General features: G+C 43.9%; 1 protein-coding gene and 1 long non-coding RNA gene across 2 annotated transcripts in view; one reads left to right on the top strand and one right to left on the bottom strand.

Moving 5' to 3' along the window:
• Positions 1-22: 22 nt before the first annotated feature.
• LOC309398778 lies at positions 23-5,384 on the top strand. Its single transcript, XR_014176442.1, has 3 exons — positions 23-271; positions 2,105-5,199; positions 5,254-5,384. It is a non-coding gene; the product is annotated as an uncharacterized lncRNA (long non-coding RNA).
• ABAT (4-aminobutyrate aminotransferase) overlaps positions 2,926-22,757 on the bottom strand; it is a 65,417-nt gene continuing 45,585 nt past the window's right edge. The window contains exons 8-16 of the mRNA XM_081965973.1: positions 22,131-22,223; positions 21,152-21,214; positions 16,787-16,850; positions 14,973-15,121; positions 11,188-11,325; positions 10,171-10,338; positions 9,374-9,520; positions 6,493-6,604; positions 2,926-5,963 (exon numbers count right to left, since the gene is read on the bottom strand). Of these exons, the coding sequence (XP_081822099.1) occupies positions 5,842-5,963; positions 6,493-6,604; positions 9,374-9,520; positions 10,171-10,338; positions 11,188-11,325; positions 14,973-15,121; positions 16,787-16,850; positions 21,152-21,214; positions 22,131-22,223 (1,056 nt within the window). The 3' untranslated portion in view covers positions 2,926-5,841. The remainder of the gene's footprint in view (positions 5,964-6,492; positions 6,605-9,373; positions 9,521-10,170; positions 10,339-11,187; positions 11,326-14,972; positions 15,122-16,786; positions 16,851-21,151; positions 21,215-22,130; positions 22,224-22,757) is intronic.

Here is a 22,757-nt window from a genome sequence, read left to right as displayed (position 1 = left end):
GGGGGTGTGGCGGTTTGAGGGACCGCTAGAGAGAGACGCTGGAGACTCCGCCCATTCTTGGGGTTGGCGGTTTGAGAGACCGCGAGGCAGGCACGCGAGGCTCCGCCCACTCTCCTCATGAGGGAGAAAGTGGCGGTTGGCGGCGAAAATCGCCCTGCGAGCCTTTGGCCGTGAGGGAAAGACTAACCTGGGCTTTCAGAGGATGCCCACCGGGACTGGGCTCCGAGACCTCGGACGGGGGATCGCCGGAGGCCATCTCAGCCGTCACTGGGTAAATGGAGACCCCCAATTTACAAGGGTCCTTTTGGCTGCTCCCCAAAAGGGGATGAAAGAATTTAATAGTCGCCTACCAGCCTTGCGAGGTAGTCCAGACACGAAGCACACCGACAGAAGGACTGGCTCTGATTTTATTGTAAGGTTATATTCACTTTTGAAGGCAGCGAAGTCCACCTTTTGGATAAAGAGGACCATTGGGTTCAATGAAGGGTAAAAGAGGCCGTTTATGTTAATAGTAGCTGATAACCCAATAGTTATTTATCCCAACCCTCCTTCCATGAACGTTGCTGTAATTTCTGTTGTTGGATTTTCCCCCTTACCAGAGGAAGCCCCATTATGGGATACTGTGAAGCCGTTACCATGGCAAGGCCACTGTGCTGTGCAGTAGAAGCCACTTTAGGGCAGTATAGTAGAAGTCATTCTAAGGCACAACAGGCTGTATCTTAACAGAACACCCCCCCAGGGTGTTGGGTGGTGGTGGAATAAGTTTACCTGCCCCCAATTAAAAGCATCAGGGACTAAACTAACCAGACTATTAGTCTCCTATCAGCCTTGCGAGGTAGTCCATCCAGACAAGAAGCACACCTAGAAGGACTAGTTCTTAACTTTATTGTAAGGTTATATTCACTTTTGAAGACAGCAAAGTCCATCTTTTGGCTAAAGAGGACCATTGGTTTGAAAGTAGGTGTAGGAAGACAAATCCATCTGGTTCAGTTCCAAGATGGGAGAAAGCAGCTTGAAATAAAATGGAGGCTGATTGGAAAGTTTATTGATGAGAAGAACCAGCAACAAACGGCCTGTGGTTCTGGGGCAGCTGGCCAATTAGCTTGATGAGTGCAAGGATTTTTGTAGAGTTTACACTGTATTTTGTAATTCTCAGGTTTGCTTTCGTGCTTTTATTATTTGATCGGTTTTACTTGTTTTGCAAAGGTTCCTGAAGGGATCTTAATTTCCTTGGTCCTAATCCTGTCAGGCATGTGTAACTGATTTTATCCTGTTATCTATGGCCTCTAGTCTAGCCTGCCTTTCTTAATGGACCGGTATTGTTTTCACTTTTCTCAATGAATGGGGTTAAAGTCATCTCCTGTCCTTAATCCCATCACCTGGAGCTGAAGGTGTTTTGTTTGTGAATAGGCTTGGCCCAGGATTTCTTAATGGGCACCTGCTGTAGACTATTAAAGACTGGGGGCTGCTGTCTGCGTCTAAGAACATATTTCTCTTTTAATATTCCACAAAATATTTCATTCTCTAGGAGGAGGGGGCTTCTCACAAAGGGTAAAAGATGCCATTTATGTTACATTGAGCAGCCTCCTCCCAAGGGGTGGGGGATAACACACCACCTATCCCAAATTTACGATGCAGTCCTTTTGGTTGCTCCAAGAAGATTCCATGCCTCTAGTTCAGGTGGCCCCAAGGTTCCAGGTAAAACCCAAAGGAACCACAACAGCTCTCCAGAGAGTGTTAAGACTAGTTGGACTGCATAGGAAACACTCTTTCCATCCCCTCCCCAACCTGTCAGAACCCATCCTTTCCCCCTCCCACCAACCAATCTCAACTGTCAATAACTGTCTTTCCATCTCTCTTACAGCATCCAATAACAACTGATGAAGATTCCTGGATAGGAATCAGTCCAGTTGCCCTTTCAAACTAAATACCACTTTTGGTACTCCCATAATCATAGAATATCATCAGAACTGCCATCACTGAATCAAGAAGGCATGTCTGATATCCTTCATTGGCCAACAGTGTGTTTGAATTAATTTGGTGTGCTTGTTTTTTCTTAAGCTTTTCTTCTTTGACTTATCATAAATTGTTCTTTAAATATTAGATTCCAAACATGGTGCAGAAGAACTCGGATGGAAGAAGGCAGTATTTGGATTCTTGGCCTTGGAGGCTGCAAAAAGCCAGCAGATCAAGGACTTGTGCAAAGGAAAACACGACCTAGACGAATGGAGAGCTGTTGGGCGCCCGTTAGATAACTTGGATACTGTTTCTACTGCTGCCCCCCTGTTCCTTTTATGGACTTCTGGGTGAGGCCATGGAGGTTATAAAAGCTTGAGTAGATCAAGTCTTTGTCGAGGGGCAGAAGGATTTGTTGATATAAGAAGAGAGTGAGACAGAGACATTTTTGTAGATGAGCATAACTTGGTTTTCTTTTTTTGGGTTTGACCTTGGGGTGGTTGGTTGGCCTTGGAAGGGAACCACCAACCACTAAAACCAGAAATTTTCTCTTCTTTCCCTGCCCCTTTTCTCAGAAATGGAATACTGTACTATGAACTCGCGCGCCCAAACCAATACCACCTTAAAATAATTTCTTGGGCACCCAGGGATTACTACTTTGGTAATCTTTGGCCCTATATGCTAGTTGGCCTTTGTTATTTTTTTCCACCAATGCAAATAAGTTGCTTCTGCTCGTTCTGACAGAGTGGCATCACTGCGACCTGGGAAACCCTAGGGCACTGAAAGCACCATTGAAGCAAAATGGATAACCTTGGTGTGATCTGCAATGTTTAATATTTGTGTTCAACTGTAGACTCTCCTGTAATGCTGGGAATATGAGTAGATAAAGGTTTTACACCCAACTGAGACTTCTAGGCACTTCACTTGATGTTCATAATCTCAGTTACAGCAGAAGCTCAGAGATCTGACACAGCTAAATTAGTTATTTTATTGTAGACAAGAAAGAAGCCATATATATATACACGTAGAAGATTTGCCTACTGCAGAAGACAAAAAAGCCAACTATTTCTCTGTATCCCTTACACTGTTTAAATTCTAGGCCCTTTCTGAGGCTCTGGAAATTTGTTTATTTTCTTTTTGGCCTCTAGAATGGGACATATCTGCTCTAGGTTTGCAAAATGGTTTTATACGGTGGTGGGTTGCCAGTTTTTTTACTACTAGTTCGGACGTGCTCCTACGTGTGCTTGACTGATCTGGGCTGAACTGGGAGCAACCCACCTCTTCTATATTCAGATTAACAGTTGGAAGGGACCATGTTGGTCATCTAGTCCAACCCCTCTGTCCAAGCAGGACATGATTTCTGATGGATTGCAGTTCTGTCCATCTCACTAGATCCAGCTCTTGCCAGAATGAAGCCCAAGCGGCCCCTTGCCATTTTTTTGTGCTCTTTTTGGCACTCTCCAACTACTATCACTACAAACTGGCGACAGCCCCCTGGCCTTCCAAGTTGGTGGGGTGGGGTGGGGAGAAAGGAGGTATTTTAGCTTCTGGTCTTTCATCCTCATCTTCTAGCGTCCCAAAGGTCATCAGATTTCCCATCCTGCTTCTGAGCTTGTCCAGGGATGACAGAAGCAGGGTAGGGGGAGATATTCTGCCCCAGTGACATTTGCAGGGAGTCCTCGACTTACAACAGCTGATTTACTGACTGTTCAAAGGCCATGAAAAAAGTGACTTACCATTTTTCACCCTTACGACCATTGCAGCATCCCCATGGTCACAGGATCAAAATTTAGACATTTGGCAGCTGGCTGACATTTATGACGGTAGCAGTGGGCCTGGGGTCACGTGATTCCCCCTTTGCGACCTTCTGACAAGCAAAGTCAATGAAGCCAGACTCACTTAACCATGTTACTAATTTATCAACTGCAGTTAACACTTGTGGCAAGAAAAGTCGTAAAATGGGGAAAAACTGCCTCAGCAACTGTCTTGCTTAACAACAGAAATATGGGGCTCAGTTGTGCTCATAAGTCGAGGACTACCTGTAACCAGGTCACAAAGTGTATAACAATACCTTTTTTTTCTATCCATACACTCACCTCTTCATAAACTAGCTTGCAGGTTCGGATTCTGATTAAAAAGCACAGGAGAAAGTTTCAAATGGTGTATTCCTGTTTTCATGAAAGCCTCATTTGGAACAGGAAGAGAAGAGAACAGGAAGAGAAGATAGCAATAGCACTTAGACTTATATACCGCTTTATAATGCTTTACAGTCCCCTCTAAGAATCAGCCTCTTGCCCCCAACAATCTGGGTCCTCATTTTACCCACCTCAAAAGGATGGGAGGCTGAGTCAACTTTGAGCCTGATGAGATTTGAATTGCTAAATTTCAGGCAGCCGGCAGGCAGCAGAAGTAGCCTGCAGTACTGCATTTCAACCACTGCACCAGATACATACAATCTGCTTCATTTCCAATCCCTTCAAGAGGCAGCTTTCCTGTTGGAAAGACTTCTGAGTCCACTCTCGTAAATGTCTTCCTCATAAACTGAGAAGGATAACATTGACCTCCATGCATGAATGGGAGGGCTGCAGCAAAACCAAACATTGGAGCCAAATCACAGGTTGCCAAGGCTAGAAATGCTCTCCTTTTGCAATCTGATTTAGGATTATTCCTCCAAAAGCTCCACGGAGGATAGGAAGGAGGCATCACTGGTCAGGAAGACCACTTCAAACAAAGGACAAAGCTAGAACACAAGCTAAGCCAAATTGAATTAAAATTACATTAGAATTCATACAATCATTCCCCAAACACACATTTCCCTCTTGCTGTATTAAAAAAATGCAGTAAGACAACAGCTTTTGGAGGGTTCTGGAGGCTGCAGTCACGGATGGGGAGGGCTGGGTGCCATTACGAAGCCCTGAACGGTGCACCACAGCTGTAGAAGGTGATGGGTTTACTCATTTTGCTGACTCCATTTGACACACACACCCCAATTGCAAAAATTCTACCCTGTTTCTGCCAGAGTCCTTCCAAATACCTGGGGTTATCGTCCTGATTTTTTTAAAAAAAAACTGTGGTCGCCAAAGGAAGTTCCATCGGCATGTCCAAGTGAAGATGGCCCAAAAAATGTAAAATAAAAGCAATGACAGCAATACTTTTACAAGCATCGAAGCAGGGAAGGAAGTTGGCACCTGCAAAGTCCCAAATCCACACAAGCAACTCCTGTTAAAAGAGATGAGGATCAAGGCTTGGAACAGACGCCGTGAGTCTTCCAAGATCCATAACCTCCTTTTGGAAGAGGCCCATAGACCCTCAGAGGCGGTGCAAATAACAGTCTGGTGTTAGCAGACATGTGAAGACGTGGAGGGATTTTGCCTTTTGAGTTTCCATGTGTGCTTCAGAAGAGACCACACTGTGCAATTGGACTCCGGAGATGGACATGGGTGTATCCAACAGCTGCTTTCTCCTTGGAAGTCCACCATCATGTTCAACAGTGCTATGGATCCGTGGCAGTAGAAGTGCATTTTTTCAGATTCGAGTGCTTACAAACCAGTTGCAAGAAAACATACCCAGGGATTCAAATTCCAGGCCAAGATTTGAAACTTGAAACCGATCACTCTTAGCCTTTGCTAGGTCAAAGGAGACGGCCGAGGACATCAAAAGCGTGTCCACATTTTTTTTCTTTTTTAGCCAGAAGCAGTTTGTGCTGGAGGTGAGCATGATCAAACCAATATTTTTTTTCTAAAAAAAGCACTTTATGAATTCCATCTTTCCTATTAGTGAAAATATATATTATATGTATATACATATATATTTATGATCTTAAATAAACTATTCTCCAATTCTGAGAAGATATTTGGCCTCTCTCAATGCAAGGTGGGATCCTGGCTACTTGAAATCTGCCAGAATATCGCTAAAGATGTTCAGGAAAAGATGTGCGTGGTGGTCTCGGAAGACCAGAGTGGGTCGGAAACGGATCGATCGGTCCCCACTGCCGCCTAATACCACACCTGAGGGAAGAGAGAAAAAAAGAAGGAAGTTGCAGATTCAGCTCTCGCACAAAGAGAGTTTTCCATCACAAAATCCCCTGGATACTGGCAGGGGTATCATCATGTTTAATATGATCAGAATCAGAATAGAGCTGAAAGGGACTTTGGAGGTCTTCTAGTCCAACCCCTCTGCTCAGGCAGGAGACCAGACAAGTAGCAGCAATAGGGAATGGAAATCCCTGCAGCCTGAAACAGCTGATGGTTGGGAGGCCAATCCAACCAACAATCAGGTGCTTGTGCTAATCAGGCTGTGCTGAAACTGAAACAGGCTGTTCACCACTTGTTGCAAGGAGGCAAATTGCTGGGAGGCAGAGGCCAAAGGGGCTGGGGGCGGTACATTCGGTGTATAAGATGCACCCAAATTTTCACCCTCTTTTAGGAGGGGAAGAAAGTGCATCTTATAGTCTGAAAAATACAATACTTCTCCACCTTTGAGATCCAGGTGTAGGAGACAATCATCCAAGGCCTGGTTCAAAGCACCACATCTTACCTTTGTTTCTCGCTATTTCAATGAGCTTGTTCCTGATTGCGTCATTTGGAGTGTCAAAAGAGCAGAAGGTCCCTCGTCCCCGGGCTCGGCTGATCAGATGGGGATAGCGACTCTACAAAAAGGGGAAAAGAAAATCACAGTTTGTCATCATCTTGGAAAACCAGCCAAGGCATGCTGGAAAACAAAACAAAACAGGGAAAGGAAATATAAGAGCTGTGGGCGGCGCTGTGGTTAGAATGGAATATTGCAGGCGAATTCTGCTGACTGCCAGCAGTTCGATTCTCGCCGACTCAAGGTTGACTCAGCCTTCCATTCTTCCATGGTTGGTAAAATGGAGGACCCAGATTGTTGGGGGCAATAGGCTGATTCTGTAATCCATTTAGAGAGTGTTGTAAATCACTGTGAAATGGTATGCAGGTTTTATTGCTATAATTCCCAGACATGTGCTTTTTTTAAAAAGCGCCTAGTTTTCTCACTAGCAGAGAACATCAAAAAAATCACAATTGTGACTGTGGCAGATTGTGGCAGTGCCGTAATGGCCACACACTTGCAAATACACTTGGTCTGAGGATCCTTAACACTTTCCTAAATTCCATGGGAATAACGGCTCTCGGATTTTGTACACATTCTTCAAGTAATCAGATTATAAAGTATTACGATTCAAAAATGGTTGCCCTGTGATGCATTGTTTCAGTCAACCAAACAGGAATATAACAGAATAACAGAGTTGGAAGGGACCTTGGAGGTCTTCTAGTCTAGCAGGAGACCCTACACCATTTCAGACCAATGAATGGGTCAGTCAGTCTCTTCTTAAAGGCCTCCAGTGATGGAGCACCTACAACTTTTGAAGGCAAGTTGTTCCACTGGTTAATTGTTTTTAACTGCCAGGAAACGTCTCCTTATTTCTACTTTAGTTCTGTCCTTGACTGGTTTCCACGCATTGCTTTATAGCAGGGGTGTCCAAACTTGGGAACTTTAAGACTTGTGGACTTCAACTCCCAGAATTCCCCAGCCAGCCAAGTCTTAAAGTTCCCAAGTTTGGACACCCCTGCTTTATAGAGTTTTAGTAGCACATAGATAGCTTCTTAATATTCTCAGCTTTCAGCCATTCCTGGACTAATTGACTCCACTTATTGTGGGCTTCAAGTGTAACAGCAGGTACAGGTGAAACAGAAAACGGCTATGGAGTCTGGTTCTTCTAGCCCAGGGGGCAGCAACCTGTGGCTCTGGAGCTGCATGTGGCTCTTTCATCCCTCGGCTGTGGCTCCCTGTAGCTGGTTGGCACCACAATTTTGAGAGAAGCTTCCAGGTTTTTTTTGGGGGGGGGAGGAAGCACAGCACGCCAGGAGGAGACTCTATGGCAAGGAATGGGTTTTCTGGTCAGCTCCATAGTTGATAGGGCTTTGGGTTAGGACAGGTAGAGGAAAAAGGATGCCGCGCTAGGAGGAGACTCTATGGCGGGAGAAGCAGACTTCAAGATGGCTCCAGAATTGAACGGGGGGCTTCCGGTTAGGACATTTGTGGCTTTTTGAGTGTTTTAAAGTTGCCAGTCCCTGTTCTAGCAAGAGATGCCCAGCAATAGCAACTCCACTGCTGTGCATCAGAGACCCCCTGCACCCAAGAGATCTTGTCCACCTCTTTTAATATCTAAGCATAAAAATCCAGTTTGCTCCGCATCCAACAAATCTGTTGTTTTGCAATAAAAATAATGGAAGATAATAGCAGAGTTTGCACCACCCAAAATTAGCCTGCAATACACGGAATCACAGATTACACAGACCGGGATAGCCAATACAGCAAATCACAAAAAAGGTAATTGAAGTTGTTTACCAGACCTGAGCTGTAAAACAGGGGACACATATATTCGTTTAAAAAAAAACCTAACATTTAACAGATTAACAGAGTTGGAAGGGGCCTTATAGATCATCTAGTCCAACCCCCCACCCCCACCCCAAGCAGGAGACCCTACACTTCCCTTCTTGAAAGCACCCAGTGATGAAGCTCCCATAACTTCTGAAGGCAACTTCTGTCCCATGGGTTGATTGTTCTCACTGTCAGAAAATTTCTCCTTATTTCCAGGTTGAATCTCTCCTTGCTCAGTTTCCATCCATTGTTCCTTCTCTGGCCTTCAGGTGCTTTGGAGAACAGCTTGACCCTCTCCTTTCTGTGGCAGCCCCTCAAATACTGGAAGACTCCTATCATGTCTCTCCTGGTCTTTCTCTTCGCTAGACTAGCCATGCCCAGTTCCTGCAACTGTTCATTGTACGTTTTAGTCTCCAGTCCCCTCATCATCCTGGTTGCTCTTCTCTGCACTTTTTCTAGAGTCAACATCTTTTTTATAGTGTGGTGACCAAAACTGGATGCAGTATTTTAGGTGTGGTCTTTACTAAGGCTTTACAGAGTGGTATTAGTAGCTCACTGGATCTTGATTTTATCTCTCTGTTAATGCAATTTAGGATTGCATTGGCTTTTTTGGCTGCCACTGCATACTATTAACTCACATCCTAGTATCATCTGCAAATTTGGTAAGTTCCCCTCCTATTCTAGTCATTTGTGAAGATATTGAAGAGTCATGGGCCTAAGGCAAAACCTCGTGATACCTCACTGCTTACTTCCCTCCATGTAGATGTAGCACCATTAAGGACTACTCCTTGAGTATGCTTTGTCAACCAGTTACAAGTCCATCTGATGGTGATGCTATCTATCCCACTTTCTTTCTTTTGCTTGTTATCTACGTATATCGAATCGACACTATGAACCAAATTTATTTCACGAATCCCAATTAAACAGAAGGGCCATTTTAAAAACGGCACCCACACCCTGAGATTTCACATCAGACTGCAAGAACCCCTTCACCACTTATCGCTTAAGGTCTCCTTACCTGCAATTCCAGCAGCCCCATCAACAGGACCTTCCCGGCATGGGTGACGTTGCTTATAAGGTCTTCCCTTTTTATGACATTGATGACCTCCGCTAGCAGAAGATTTTTGGAAGGGTCCCCAAGCCACGTGTTAAAAATCCTATATGGCTGCAGGGAAGGCAATCCAAAAGAGAGAAAAGAAGGAGGGTGGGGGGAAGGAACAATTAGTTGGCCGCGGAGAAGTTGTCCCGGATGGCCTACAACTGCCAGAATTCCCCAGCCAGCATTTGGCATTGGAAGTCCACAAAGTCTTAAGTCCTGCCCCATACATCCCTCCGGCCGATTCGCTCACACAGAGAGGGACTCCTCCGGGTGCCGTCCACTAGGCTGTGCCAGCGGACGACGCCTAGGGGAAGGGCCTTCTCTGTGATGGGCCCGACCCTCTGGAATGACCTCCCCCCCGACATTAGAATGACTATGGATCTCCGCTCCTTCCATCAGAAACCTGTTTCAGCTAGCCGGCCTGGCCTAATTCTATCTATCCCACCTCAGTCCTATTTCTACATTTTTAAGATTGGTTTTAAGGTCTGTTTTTTAATTGTTATAAATTGTACAGGGGTTGTTTAATCTGATTTTTATTTATGTGTATGATTGTTTGTATGTTTTAAATTTATTCCTGTACACTGCTCCGAGTCCCTCCGGGGAGAGGGGACGGTCTAGAAATTTAATAAATTATTATTATTATTAATTATTATTATTATTAAAGTGACCCAAGATAGAAAAACGGGGGCTTAAAAGTTCTTCAAAACGGAACTTACTGCATTTGCCCGGAATTCCTCCTTGTGGAAAAATCCTCCGGTCATCATCTTCTTGCTGAAAGTCAGGACGTCCGCTGGATCTTCGAGCCCCCAGTGTTCGTGGGCCCAGAATTTGCCAGTACAGCCACCTCCCGTTTGAACCTCGTCTATCAAGAAACCGCAGCCGTGCTGTTGGGAAAAAGCACATCTGGATTTTATTCCCTTTTAGGAAAGGGGAACAATTTAAGAAGGAGGCAAAACTGGCTTTGCTTGCTTAGGAGGTAGGAGGTGTCCAAATTTGGCAACTTTTAAGGCTTATGGATCAGGGGTGGAATGCTACTGGTTCGGGCCGATTCACCCGAACCGGTGGTAAAAACTGCTACTGGTTTGCAGAACCAATAGCAAAAAATACTATGTATGTAGTGTAAAAAAACAAAACCTTGTCCCAACAATCGCACATCACCCAGCTGAGCTTTGGAACTTAAAAAAAAAAAACTTTTTAAAGCGTTTTTTTACAGGTCCTCCGGAAACGCAGGGGGTTGGGGTGGGGGGTCTGTTTTTGCTCCCAGCAAGCTTCCCTGAAGCCTGGTGGGGGGTGCTGAGAAAAAGAAAAAAAGAGAGAGAGAGAGGGGGGGGAGGGAGGGAGGGAGGAAGGAAGGAAGGAAGAAGGAAGAAAGAAAGAAAGAAAGAAAGAAAGAAAGAAAGAAAGAAAGAAAGAAAGAAAGAAAGAAGAAAGAAAGAAAGGGAAAAAGAAAGAAAAAGAAAGGGAGGGAGGGAAAAGGGAGAGGAAGGAAGGATTACAAAGCTGGCACTAGACACAGCTTCAGAGGATGATCCAGGGCTGGAAGGGACCTGGAGGTCATCTAGTCCAACATACCCGGGCAATGTCGGGTTAAAACTAGTTAGAACTAAATGCAGATGTTCCTCCTGGGTTTTCCCAGATCATCTTGGAAGCTGCTACTCAAAGATTAGATAGACTTATTGCTCAGGAGACAAATCTTAGGCTTAGAAAACATTCTGTTTTATGTCGAAGCTCACCTTTCTTGCAATGTTTCTCAATTTCCTAAAAAACTCATCCGATGCGTGATTGTCCCCCCCTTCGGACTGAATGGGTTCCACAATGATTCCTGCAACAACTTTGTTCTTTTTCCTGTATTTAACAATCAAATCCTCCACCTGCAAGTTAAAACATAGCAAGATTTTGCTTTTAAAGAAAACAAATCACTAATGTGCATTTTATTTTGTTCCGATTCATTACAACCATTTATTAAATTCCAGGGAGCAATCAGGGAAGATCGGTGATATTTTTGCACCACTGAATAACCTTCTCCCAAAGGGAAATTGCCTCCAGATGAAGGCAATTTTTTTTTCCTATCTGGCTTGGCAATTACGGAAGTTGAGATCCCACACATCTGGATGGGATCCAAGGTTGGAAAAAGATGAGCCATGGGCCAATTTGTTAGTAAGGTAAAGGTAAAGGTTCCCCTCGCACATGTGGTAGTTGTTCCCAACTCTAGGGGGCGGTGCTCATCTCTGTTTCAAAGCCGAAGAGCCAGCATTGTCCGAAGACATCTCCGTGGTCATGTGACTAAATGCCGAAGGCGCATGGAGCGCTGTTTCCTTCCCACCAAAGGTGGTCCCTATTTTTCTACTTGCATTTTTACACGCTTTCGAGCTGCTAGGTTGGCAAAAAGCTGGGACAAATAACGGGAGCTCACTCCATTACGGTGCTAGGGATTCGAACCAATGAACTGCTGACCTTTCTGAACAACAAGCTCAACGTCTTAGCCACTGAGTCACTGCATCCCTTATTTTCCCTTAATTTGTTAGTAAAATCTGGTCTTAAATAAAAGGATCTCATTGATGGCATAACCTTCTGGATAAAGTGAATTATATACATGAAATAAATGAAACAAACAGAGAAAAAAATGTGAGTGACATTAATAAAGGGAGACATATGATTATGAGTAATCCAAAGTAACAGAAACCAAACCACACCTAACTGAGAAATGCCCATTTCTTGGTGTATCCCCCCCCCCCCCCCCAAATTCTAATCTGACAGATTCCTTCCTCCTTTGGTCTTTTTAAAAAGAGCATGAACCATAGTGCATTTTGAGGAGATTATTATCTTCGGCTTGAGTTTCAGCTTCCGATCCAATGGAAGCATCTCTTCCGTCTCCACAGAGATCTGATAAATCAAGTCCTACCCTGAGAAGGACTCAACTCCTTCAAACCCAACCAAGGCTAACCTGGAGAATTAGGACATCCCATCAACATGGTCTTTCTTCAACCTTGTTTTTCATTCTCTGATGAGCTTTCTATGCTACTCTGCCACGTTTTGCCCTAAACCCAAACCACACCAACATCAAGAAGGTCCATAATCTGCTTTCACTAACTTAGCCTCTGCAAGAAGGTGGCTTCTTACAGTGGTTTACTTAGCCTCCTTGTGATGTCAGTTGTAATGCATTCAAAACTAAATCTAGCTTAGTGTTGTTGATGAATGTCAGAATATTCATGAACAGACAGAGACATGGTAACAAGGTCAGCCAATGAGGGCTGTTTAGAAATTGAAACAGTATTTGCTGGAGACAGCGAGGAGTCTGGGCGTGGCTTAGGCTTAGCTTAACTGCCCTGTACAGAGGAGATTCTCTTTGTCTGTATTAATCTCTGTGCTGGAAATGAAACTAGTATGGACCTGCTGTTCTGATCCGAAACTGAAGAACCACTCTTGCAGGGGTGGGTTCCTGCCAGTTCTAACCTCTTCTATAGAAGAGTTCCACAAATCTACTGTGCTGTTTAGAACCGCCGCTCACTGATTGGCTGGTTCACCAATCGCCTCGCCCGCCTCTAAGAGTCCTATCTAAACCTTAAAATCTTAAAGCTGGCAAGTTTGAACATCCCTGGGTTTTTTTTTCTAAAGAGTTAGGGGTGCAGCGGTCTTGTAACTTGAAAGCTTTAAGACTTACGTGCTTCAAATGCCAGAGTTTCTGAGCCAACATGACTGGAGGAGGAATTCTGGGAGTTGAAGTCCACAAGTCTTAAAGCTGTCAAGTTTGAACACCCCTGGGTTTTTTTTTTCTAAAGGGTTAGGGGTGCAAGGGTCTTGTAACTTGACAGCTTTAAGACTTGCATGCTTCAAATGCCAGAGTTTCTGAGCCAACATTTTGGTTGCTAAGCAAGAGCATTGTTACACATTTTACAAGTTGGCCATGCCCACCTAGTCATATGACTGCCAAGCCACTCCCACTCAGTCATATGGCCGGCAAGCCACTCCCACCCAGTCACATGGCCGGCAAGCCACTCCCACAAAGCAGGCCCCACCTACAGAAGCGGTTCTAAAAAAAATTGAAACCCACCACTGGACTCTTGGTACTGTACATTTACTCATGTGTTATTATGTATATAAAGAAGTTAATGAATCCTGCTGAATCAATTATCTGTGTATGCTTTCTGGATTTGATTTTTCTGCAACAAACTCTTGACAGTGACCCCAATCACCTCCTCCAATTGGCAGGGCCTGCGGCATTTTGCATCTGAAATCCTGAAGAGTTTGGATCAGATGTCCATCCACGAAGCATCTAGAATTCAGAAGACTAAACCTCTGATCCCAGTGTCCGATTGGATCCTGGGACAGGTTTATTTGCTTTCATTCGTGAGGCTGATTAAACCCAAAGGTGCTTTTTTTCAAGAGGCAACTGGACTTTCTGGTTTTTGTTTAAAGACGTTTCACTTCCCATCCGAGAAGCTTCTTCAGCTCTGACTGAATGATGGGGAATGGAAGGATTTATACTCCTTGCAGAAAGCTGGTCATTTGCATTCTTTTAGCGTGTTGTCATTAAGCGTGTCGGCTGGAGGCTTATCTGTGTCCTTAGGATAAAAGGGTGTGGAGCCTTCTTGGAACTGCTGGAAGGTCTGTGTTGTAGATTGGAAATAGATGATTGGTCATATCCTTCCCCTTCTGTTGAGAGAGAGCTGTCCAATTTTGACATAGATGGCCCCTTTGACCCCTCTTTCAAACCAGTGGTCCTCTCTGTCCAAAACATGGACTTTGTTGTCTTCAAAAGAGTGGCACTGTGTCTTTCAAATGGGCTGCTGAATCTAGTCCTGATGTTTTTGTTCTCCAACCTACAGCACAGTCCTTTCAGCAGTTCCAAGAAGGCTCCACATCCATTTGACCTTAATGACACTCATAATAGAATATAGAATAAATTTAATTTGTTAGCCGCTCCCTCTCCAAAAGGACTCGGGGCGGCGTACAATAAAAAACCCATACATATATACATATACATACAATACATATACACATACATACAAACACATACATGTATCCGGAGGAGGTAACACTCGTTAAAAGCATAGTAATAATAGAATTAAAATTAACAATTAAAATACCCTCAGTTAAAATTACAAATTTAAAAAGATTGTCAGGAGCAATGGGATAAAACTATGGTTGAGCCAGGCCAGCTAATTGGAAAAGGTGGGTCTTGAGCTTTACACGGAAGGAGCGGAGATTGGAGGTAATCCTGATGTCAAGGGGGAGGTCATTCCACAGGGCTGGGCCCATCACAGAGAAGGCTCTGCTCCTAGGCGCCGCCCCCCGACACTGTTTAGTGGACGGCACCTGGAGAAGTCCCTCTCTGTGCGAGCGGATTGGTCGCAGGGATGTATGGGGCAGGATGCGATCCCGCAGGTAACTAGGTCCTCCAGGTGGCCTCAACAACTCACTAAAAGGATGCAAATGACCAGTTCTCTCTGCAAGGAGTATAAATCCTTCCACTGCTGCCCGAGGCACCTCCTGCACTCTGAAGATGGGTTGTCCTCACCTCCTCTAAGCAGCGCGCTTCCTCTTGCTCGTTTTCTCGCACAAAGTCTTCCAAAGGGTACTGCAGCCTTGGGAAGGGAGCGATGGGCCAGTCAAAGGATGGGATGTCCAGCTTGTGAATGGCCTTGGAGTGCGTAGTGGCCAAGCAGCCTAAACAAAGAGAAACGAAACCATGAAAACCAGAGGAAGCATTCAAAGACTAAGCACCTCGTTCTGGATAGGTAACATCCCTGCAGAAAAAATGCTTGCTCAACTGGATAGGAAGTTCCTGTCAAGCCTGCAGCCATCTTTTTCTTTTTGGATCTTTGACCTCCTTACACTTTTTATTATTTTACTATGCATTTTCTATTGTGGGAAAATGGGAGGGGGGATTGTAAGGAGTGAGATGCTATGTAGCCATAACAACATTCTTTCTAGTAAGCCAAGGTCATCCTTTGTCTTTGCACCTCTGTACCTGACTGGAACCGAATGGGAGGAAGTTGCCAGCATGGCAGTGGAAGATTGGACCATGGGATGGACTTGTGGGGGGTGGGGAGCAAGATCTTGAATTTTAAACTGGGTGGGGAAAACCGGGAAACTTTCAGATTCAGGTTTTCCCAGATGTGCCAACATTGCTCTCTTAATAAATTGGAACTTTGAGGAATACTTTGCCTTGGACTCTGATTTAATTTTGGATGCTATTTGGAACCTTGACAGTTCCTTTCACTCAACTCAAACTTGGTTTCTGAAGCTGGATGATAGAAGCTACAGATCTATCTCCTTTCTGTGCAAAATTTCCTTGGCAGCCCTTTGTCTGTATGTTAATTATCCCCAATGCCTGCACACAGCATCATGGATCTGTCAAGTTCGAAGTGTGATTTTTGTTGAAAAGCTATTGCTGCTTTTCAGCTTGCCACAAACTCCAGGGGAAAGGGAAGCCACCTTGGGAATGCCAGTTCCAGGCACCCACAAGAAACCATCTTGTGGGAACCAAGGTTATCTAACCCAGGGGTGTCAAACTCGATTTCATTGAGGGCACATCAGGACTGTGTTTCAACTCAGGGGGCCAAGTGGCCAGCGAGTGGCCCTTTGCCAGTGTGCAGCCCTCCTGAGCTCTGTTTTCAGCTGAGACGGCCTCCTGCCTCCCTCTGCCAGCGAAAACAGAGCTTCTGAGGGCCGTGTGTGGCCTTCCTGGGCTCTGTTTTCAGCTGGGACGGCCTCCTGCAGCCCTCTGCCAGCAAAAATGGAGCTTCTGAGGCCTGCACATGGCCTCCTGAGCTCCATTTTCGCTGGCGGAGGATTGAAGGAGGCCATCCCAGCCAACAATGGAGATCGGGAGCCCATTTTCACTGGCAGAGGCACTGCGTGCCGGTCCTTCACTCTTTCCAGGGTGCCCCACGGGTCAGTTCTAAGCACTCTGTGGGCCAGACTCGGCCCACGGGCCTTGAGTATGACACCCGTGATTTAACCAGATGTTCAATCAAGGCTCAGACAGTTTCCATAACAGTATTTAGACACCTGATTGGACCATGTGACCTGTGCAAATGGGTGTAGGGAAGGAGATTTAATTCTTTAATTCTGTGAAAACCGCGAAAATTAAACAGAGTTGGTTTTGCTTTCAGTCGGTGGCAAAATGATGTACTCAATAAAGCTTTGCCTTAAGAGATCGAATTGTCTCATCAGTGTTGGCTCGGTGGGATGAAAGCTCTTGAAATATTAGGCCTTATCTGACGTCACCTTGATGGCGTATAATCAATCAAGCCAGCTCATTGATCATCTAAGCTTGTATTTAATGCTACTTGCAACAACAACAACAAAACAACAACTCTTCCTTACCCATGGTTCTCCCGTGAAATGCACCCATAAAGGAAAGCATGCTGTATTCCGGGCAACCCGGGGGCTGAAATGCAAAGAGGAAATGAATGTTTATTCATTAGTTAATTAATTTTCAAATTGGGCCACAAGGGGGCAGCATCTTCCCCACAGCAACGCTAAGTGGGATTCCCAACTGAATGATAAAATCGTTCAGGTGGAGGAGAACTTATTATATTTTTCCAATTCTGCTGTGCTATTAGGAGAAAGTTCTCCTCTATTGTGAATATTAATTCAGAGGGATGGCATTCAAACCCAAGCAAAGCAGAGTTCCAAAACCAAGAAAAAGTTATCCCTCAAGATTGCAGTCTTATTTCACTCTTCTTCAAGCCTTATCTTCACAGACCCCCACCTTGGGTTAGGCTAGGAGTGATTGGCCCAAAGTCATCCAGAGGACTTTTTGGCTGAGCAAAAGATGAGGCGTAGACCCTCCCAAATCCTAGTGTTCTGCTCCAGCACCACAAACACAACAAACCCCCTGTGTTTAAATCAAGGATTCCTTTATTAGAAGCACCAGCAGCCCAGGCAAAAAAGTTTCTCTTTCACTGCAGGCTAACAAGTCTGTCCGGCAGGGAGATGAATAGTTGTTGGCCAGACCTATTCATTTCTACCCCTGTCTTTGATCCCCAGAGCTAGGGTCGGGCTTCACTAGCAGTGGTGGCTCTTCTGTCCCATGGACCGGCCCATAGATTTCCACTGCTCTCCTCTCCCCTGCCTTCTGTGCATCAGGCACTGGACCTAGCTATTCTTCCTCTTCCTCATCATCCACCTCCAGACCTGGGGGCTGTTGACTGTCCATCTGAGGGCTGACAGATGGCCCAGGCTCCACCCCCACCCCTCTCTCTGACAACTCCATTCCCTCTTCAACAACACCTAGGTTGACCTTCATCATTAGCTCTTTTGATGCCACCAATTACATAGGTAAGAAAAAATGAATGTACAGGTGCATATTTGGTGAAACTTGGCTTAATAGCAGCTCACTGCAGAAGGGATCTTGGAATCCAAGTGAATAATCACTTAAATAGTAGCCAGCAGTGTATAGCAGCAGAGAGATAAAATCAAGATCAAATGGAGTATTAGTAACGCTTTATAAGGCATTGGTAAGACCACACTTGGAATACTGCATCCAATTTTGGTCACCACAATATAAAAACGTTGGTGAGATTCTAGAAAGAGGACCGAGAAGAGCAATAAAGATTATTAGGGAACTGGAGGATAAAACATATGGAGAAGAGTTGCAGAAATTGGGCCTAGTCTAGTGAAAAGAAGGACTAGGGGTGACACAATAGTAGGGTTCCAATATTTGAGGAGCTGCCACAAAGAAGAGAGGGTCAAATTATCCTCCAAAGCACCAGAAGAGCTAGACAATAAGCAATGGATGGGAATTAATCCAGGAGAGAAGCAACCAACTAAGGAGGAATTTCCTGACAGTGAGAACAATTAACCAGTGGAATGGCTTGCCTTCAGAAGTTGTGAATGCTCCATCACTGGTTTTTTTTTTTTTTAAAAAGAGACTGTGCAGCCATTTGTCTGGAATGGTATTGGGTCTCTAACGCTTGAGCAGGGGGTTGGACTAGAAGACCTCCAAGGTCCCTTCCAACTCTTGCTATTCTGTTCTGTTTTCTGTCTCAGTCATTTAGTCCTTTGCTTTCTGTTAAAAGAAGCTGCTGTCTCTGTGGGAAGCGACTGGGCTGCCCTCTGGCCTTCATATCTGGGTCACTGCATCACATCCCAATTTAGAGAAAGCACCCCTGCCTGTCCAGAGTGCTTGACTCTTGCTGAAAACATCTTTGATTTTCAACTATGAAAGAAACAATTGACAACACTCATCCACCCTCTTGTTCTCTAGCTGGCCCAAACCTTATTGTGGACATTGTCCAGCTTTTAAGAACACGAAGTATGGAAATAAAACAAGAAAACCAAGATAAGATAAAATGAAACAAAAGGTCAATAATACTAATAGATAAGGCAACACGTTGCAACTTTCTCTGTTTAGATAAGCCACACTCCTCTAAAGTGTGGCTTATTGAAAGGAGTGTTCCAGTTTCAGTGGAAGGAGCACCAGACATAAAGCTAGAAAGAAATAAAGCGGGGAACCATTTTTATGAGAAAATATTTATTTGAAATGTATTCTTGATTAAATATCTATAGAATATATAATTAAATATCTATCGAATATAGAATGGAATGGAATATGGAATGGAATGGAATAGAATAGAATAGAAGGGACCTTGGAGGTCTTCTAGTCCAGCCCCCTGCAGAAGCAGGATAACCTATACCATTTCAGATAAGTGACTATCTAGACGACTCTTAACCTCCAGTAATGGATGTCCCAAAGGTGGGTTTTCAACTGGGAACTGGACTTTCTTGTTTTTCCCTGAAGACATTTCACTTCTCATCCATGAAACCTCTTGGATGAGAAGCGAAACATCTTCAAAGAAAACCCAGAAAGTCCAGTTGCCACTTGAAAAAGCACCTTTGGGACAAACATGACCTGGATGACTGAGAATCTCCATGGAAAGATGTACAGAAATGACAAATTTGCTCCAAATACAAGATAGAATGAATTTGATTTAGTAATAATGAGGGAAAGAGAACTAAGAATATAAAAATGAAACGGTATAGGGTTTCCTGCCTAGGCAGGGAGTTGGACTAGCTCCAAGGTGCCCTTCCAACTCTGCTGTAGTATTGTATTATTAAAATGATCTCTCATTTTATCACATCTGTTTTGGCTACATAGCTAATGCTCTAACTCACGGCTAACTGAACCATGGTGTACCGTGTCAGGAATCAATAGGAATAAGAATAGAATAGAATTGAATAGGAATAGGAATAGAAATAGAAAGGAATGGAATGGAATAAATATGGAATAGAATTAAGAATACAATAGAATAAATATAGAATAGAATAGAATAAAAATAGAATAGAATAAAAATAAAATAGAATGGAATAAATATAGAATAGAATAGAATTAAGAATAGAATAGAATAGAATTAAGAATAGAATAGAATAAAAATAGAATGGAGTAGAGTGGAGTGGAGTGGAATGGAACAGAATAAATATAGAACAGAACAGAATTAAGGATAGAATAGAATAGATCACAACAGAACATACACACAGACACACACATATATATGAATGGAACGGAATAAATATGCAATAGAAGAATACAATAGAATAAAGAATGGAATGGAATAGAATGGAATAGAGAATAGAATAGAATAGAGAATGGAATGGAAAGGAATAAATATAGAATAGAATAGAATAGAATAGAATAAATATAGAATGGAATGGAATAGAATGGAATGAAATAAATATAGAATAGACTAGAATAGGACATTACTTGCATAAACACAGAAAAATGGAGCAGTGGTATTTACTATCAGTTTGCAAAAGTGATTTAAAGGATGATGAAACGGACTACATCAGATGCTGTGAGGAAACTGAGTTGCGAAAGAGATTACAGAACCAAGAGAATGACGTTCTCTTGGGACTTTGTTGGGAAAGGTTTGTTGGGTTAAAAAAAAGGGGTTGATTTTTTTAAATAAAAGGGACATCCCCTCCACAGGAAAGCAGGAAGGAGGGTTGGAATACAGAAATGTTTGCAGTCAGAAAATTAGAATAAAAGCAACCAACGGTGGCAAGTGTTGGGCTGACCTCTGCTCAGTTCACATTGTCCTTTCAGTTGCCAGTCCTCTGATGTTGCAAAGGGTGTGTGTGCTCAGTATAGGTAGTCCTCAAATTATGACCACAATTGAGCCCAACATTTATGTTGCTAAGTGAGAAATTTGCTAAGTGAGTTCTGCCCCACTTTACGAATTTTCCTGCCACATTTGTTAAGTGAATCACTGCAGTTGTTTCATTAGGAACACAGTCGTTAAGTGAATCTGGCTTTCCCATGGACTTGGCTTGGCAGGAGGTCGCAAAAAGGCAATCAAATGACCCCAGGACACTGCAACCGTCATAAATGTGAGTCAGTCGTCTTTCCCCTTTTCCTTTCCCCTTCACTGGTCTCATATTTGCTTCTGTATTTTGTCTTTTATAATAGTTTATAACGTAATAAAAATGTATTTACTAATCTGTCAAGCATCCTAATGTAAATCCCGCAACCAGGGGGATGCTGCAACAGTCATAAGTGTGAAAAATGGTCATAACTCATTTTTTGTGTCATCGTAACTTCAAAGGGTCACTAAGCAAACTGTTCTTTAAGTTGAGGACCAGCTCTAGGTCTTATGCTGCCTTGCTGGGCAGGTGAACCCTGAAGCAAAGGCCCAGAATGTAGATTTGACACGGGCTTTTTGCTCTGCCGAATGAAGGAATGTCCCTTACCTGGTTAATCATGCAAGTCTCCAACTCTTCTTTGGTAACTCTGTTGTCTCCCCTTTCTTTGTTCTGGAAAACAAAAGTTTCCCATCATCTTCCTAGCCAAGAGTTGCCTTCCAACCCATCTGAAATGGAGATGAACAGCGCCCCCTAAAGTCGGGAACGACGAGCACGTACACTATATTGCAAAAAGTATTCGCTCACCTGCCTTTCCTCGCATAGGAACTGACTGTAAGTGACATCCCATTCCTAATCCATAGGGTTCAATATGACGTCGGTCCACCCTTGGCAGCTATAACAGCTTCAACTCTTCTGGGAAGGCTGTCCACAAGGTTCGGGAGTGTGTTTGTAGGAATTTTTGACCATTCTTCCAGAAGCGCATTTGTGAGGTCACACACTGATGTTGGACAAGTTTACGTGGCCTACCACTTCGTGGCTGAGTTGCTGTCCTTCCCAAAAACTTCCACGTTCTTATAAGACAGCTGACAGTTGACAGTGGAATATTGAGGAGCGGGGAAATTTCACGACTGGATTTGTTGCACAGGTGGCATCCTATCACAGTTCCACGCTGGGATTCACTGAGCTCCTGAGAGTGACCCCTTCTTTCACCAATGTTTGTAAAAACAGTCTGCATGCCTAGGGACTTGATTTTATACACCTGTGGCCATGGAAGTGATTGGAACACCTGATTCTGATTATTTGGATGGGGGAGCAAATACTTTTGGCAATATAGTGTGTGAGGGCGACCTTTACTTTTATCTTAAGGGTCAAAGAAATTCTATGAGGGAGGGGGGAGAGTTGGATCATTTGTGGCAACATAAGGGCTCTAAGCTGATGACAGGTTTATCTCCAACCTCCAGTTCTGTCTGCTCTTTTCCTACATCGACACAAAGATTTTGAAATTGAACTGAGGGTCCCCTCACTCCCTATATCCCGCTTTGAGCAAAGACCATCCTCCCAGAGCATCCATATAGCTTTTACTCACCCTGTACCACATAAATATGGTTTTAAAGGCGTTTTCATTGGAGCAAGATCCGCAGGACATGGTTACTACTTGAGAGAGGCCTTTAGGAGCAACCTGGCAGCGGAGAAGAAATGCAAATCTTTCAATTCAAAGAGCATGTAAGGCTCATCATAACTGAGCATTGCAACAAAATCATGCTTATTTTAACCCCTCCCCCCAAATGTTTAGAATTAGCCCCAATGCCTAAAGGATACGGTTATGGAAGTGGCATTTAGTCCACGGACTCCAACTAGCTACCCAAGGCAAGAGTTCAAAATAAAGGCTCTTTAATTGATGCCAATCCAATTTCTCTTTGATCCTGCAAACAGCAGTCCATCATCTCCCAGGTCATGGCTAAAATGCTCTCATTCTTAAGAAACTTTTCTCAATATAACCTAATCCATTATCCCAGATCCTGCAATATATATATATACCACTCACTTATCACAAAATCTCCAGAACCGTAAAACCTACAAACTTGAAATTTGGCAGGGATGTTCCTCTTCGCTTCTAGGTGCTCGCTAAGAAAGGATTTTTCAAAATGACCATCAGATCATTAGCCTTTCTTATACAGTAATTAACATGCTCTGATGCTAAGGAGTTCTACTC

This window comes from Natrix helvetica (genome assembly GCF_964273705.1).
Source record: "Natrix helvetica genome assembly, chromosome: 13".
Classification (NCBI taxonomy): Eukaryota; Metazoa; Chordata; class Lepidosauria; order Squamata; family Natricidae; genus Natrix; species Natrix helvetica.
Note: the sequence above shows the minus strand (reverse complement) of the source record. Positions and strands in the feature narration are given on the sequence as shown.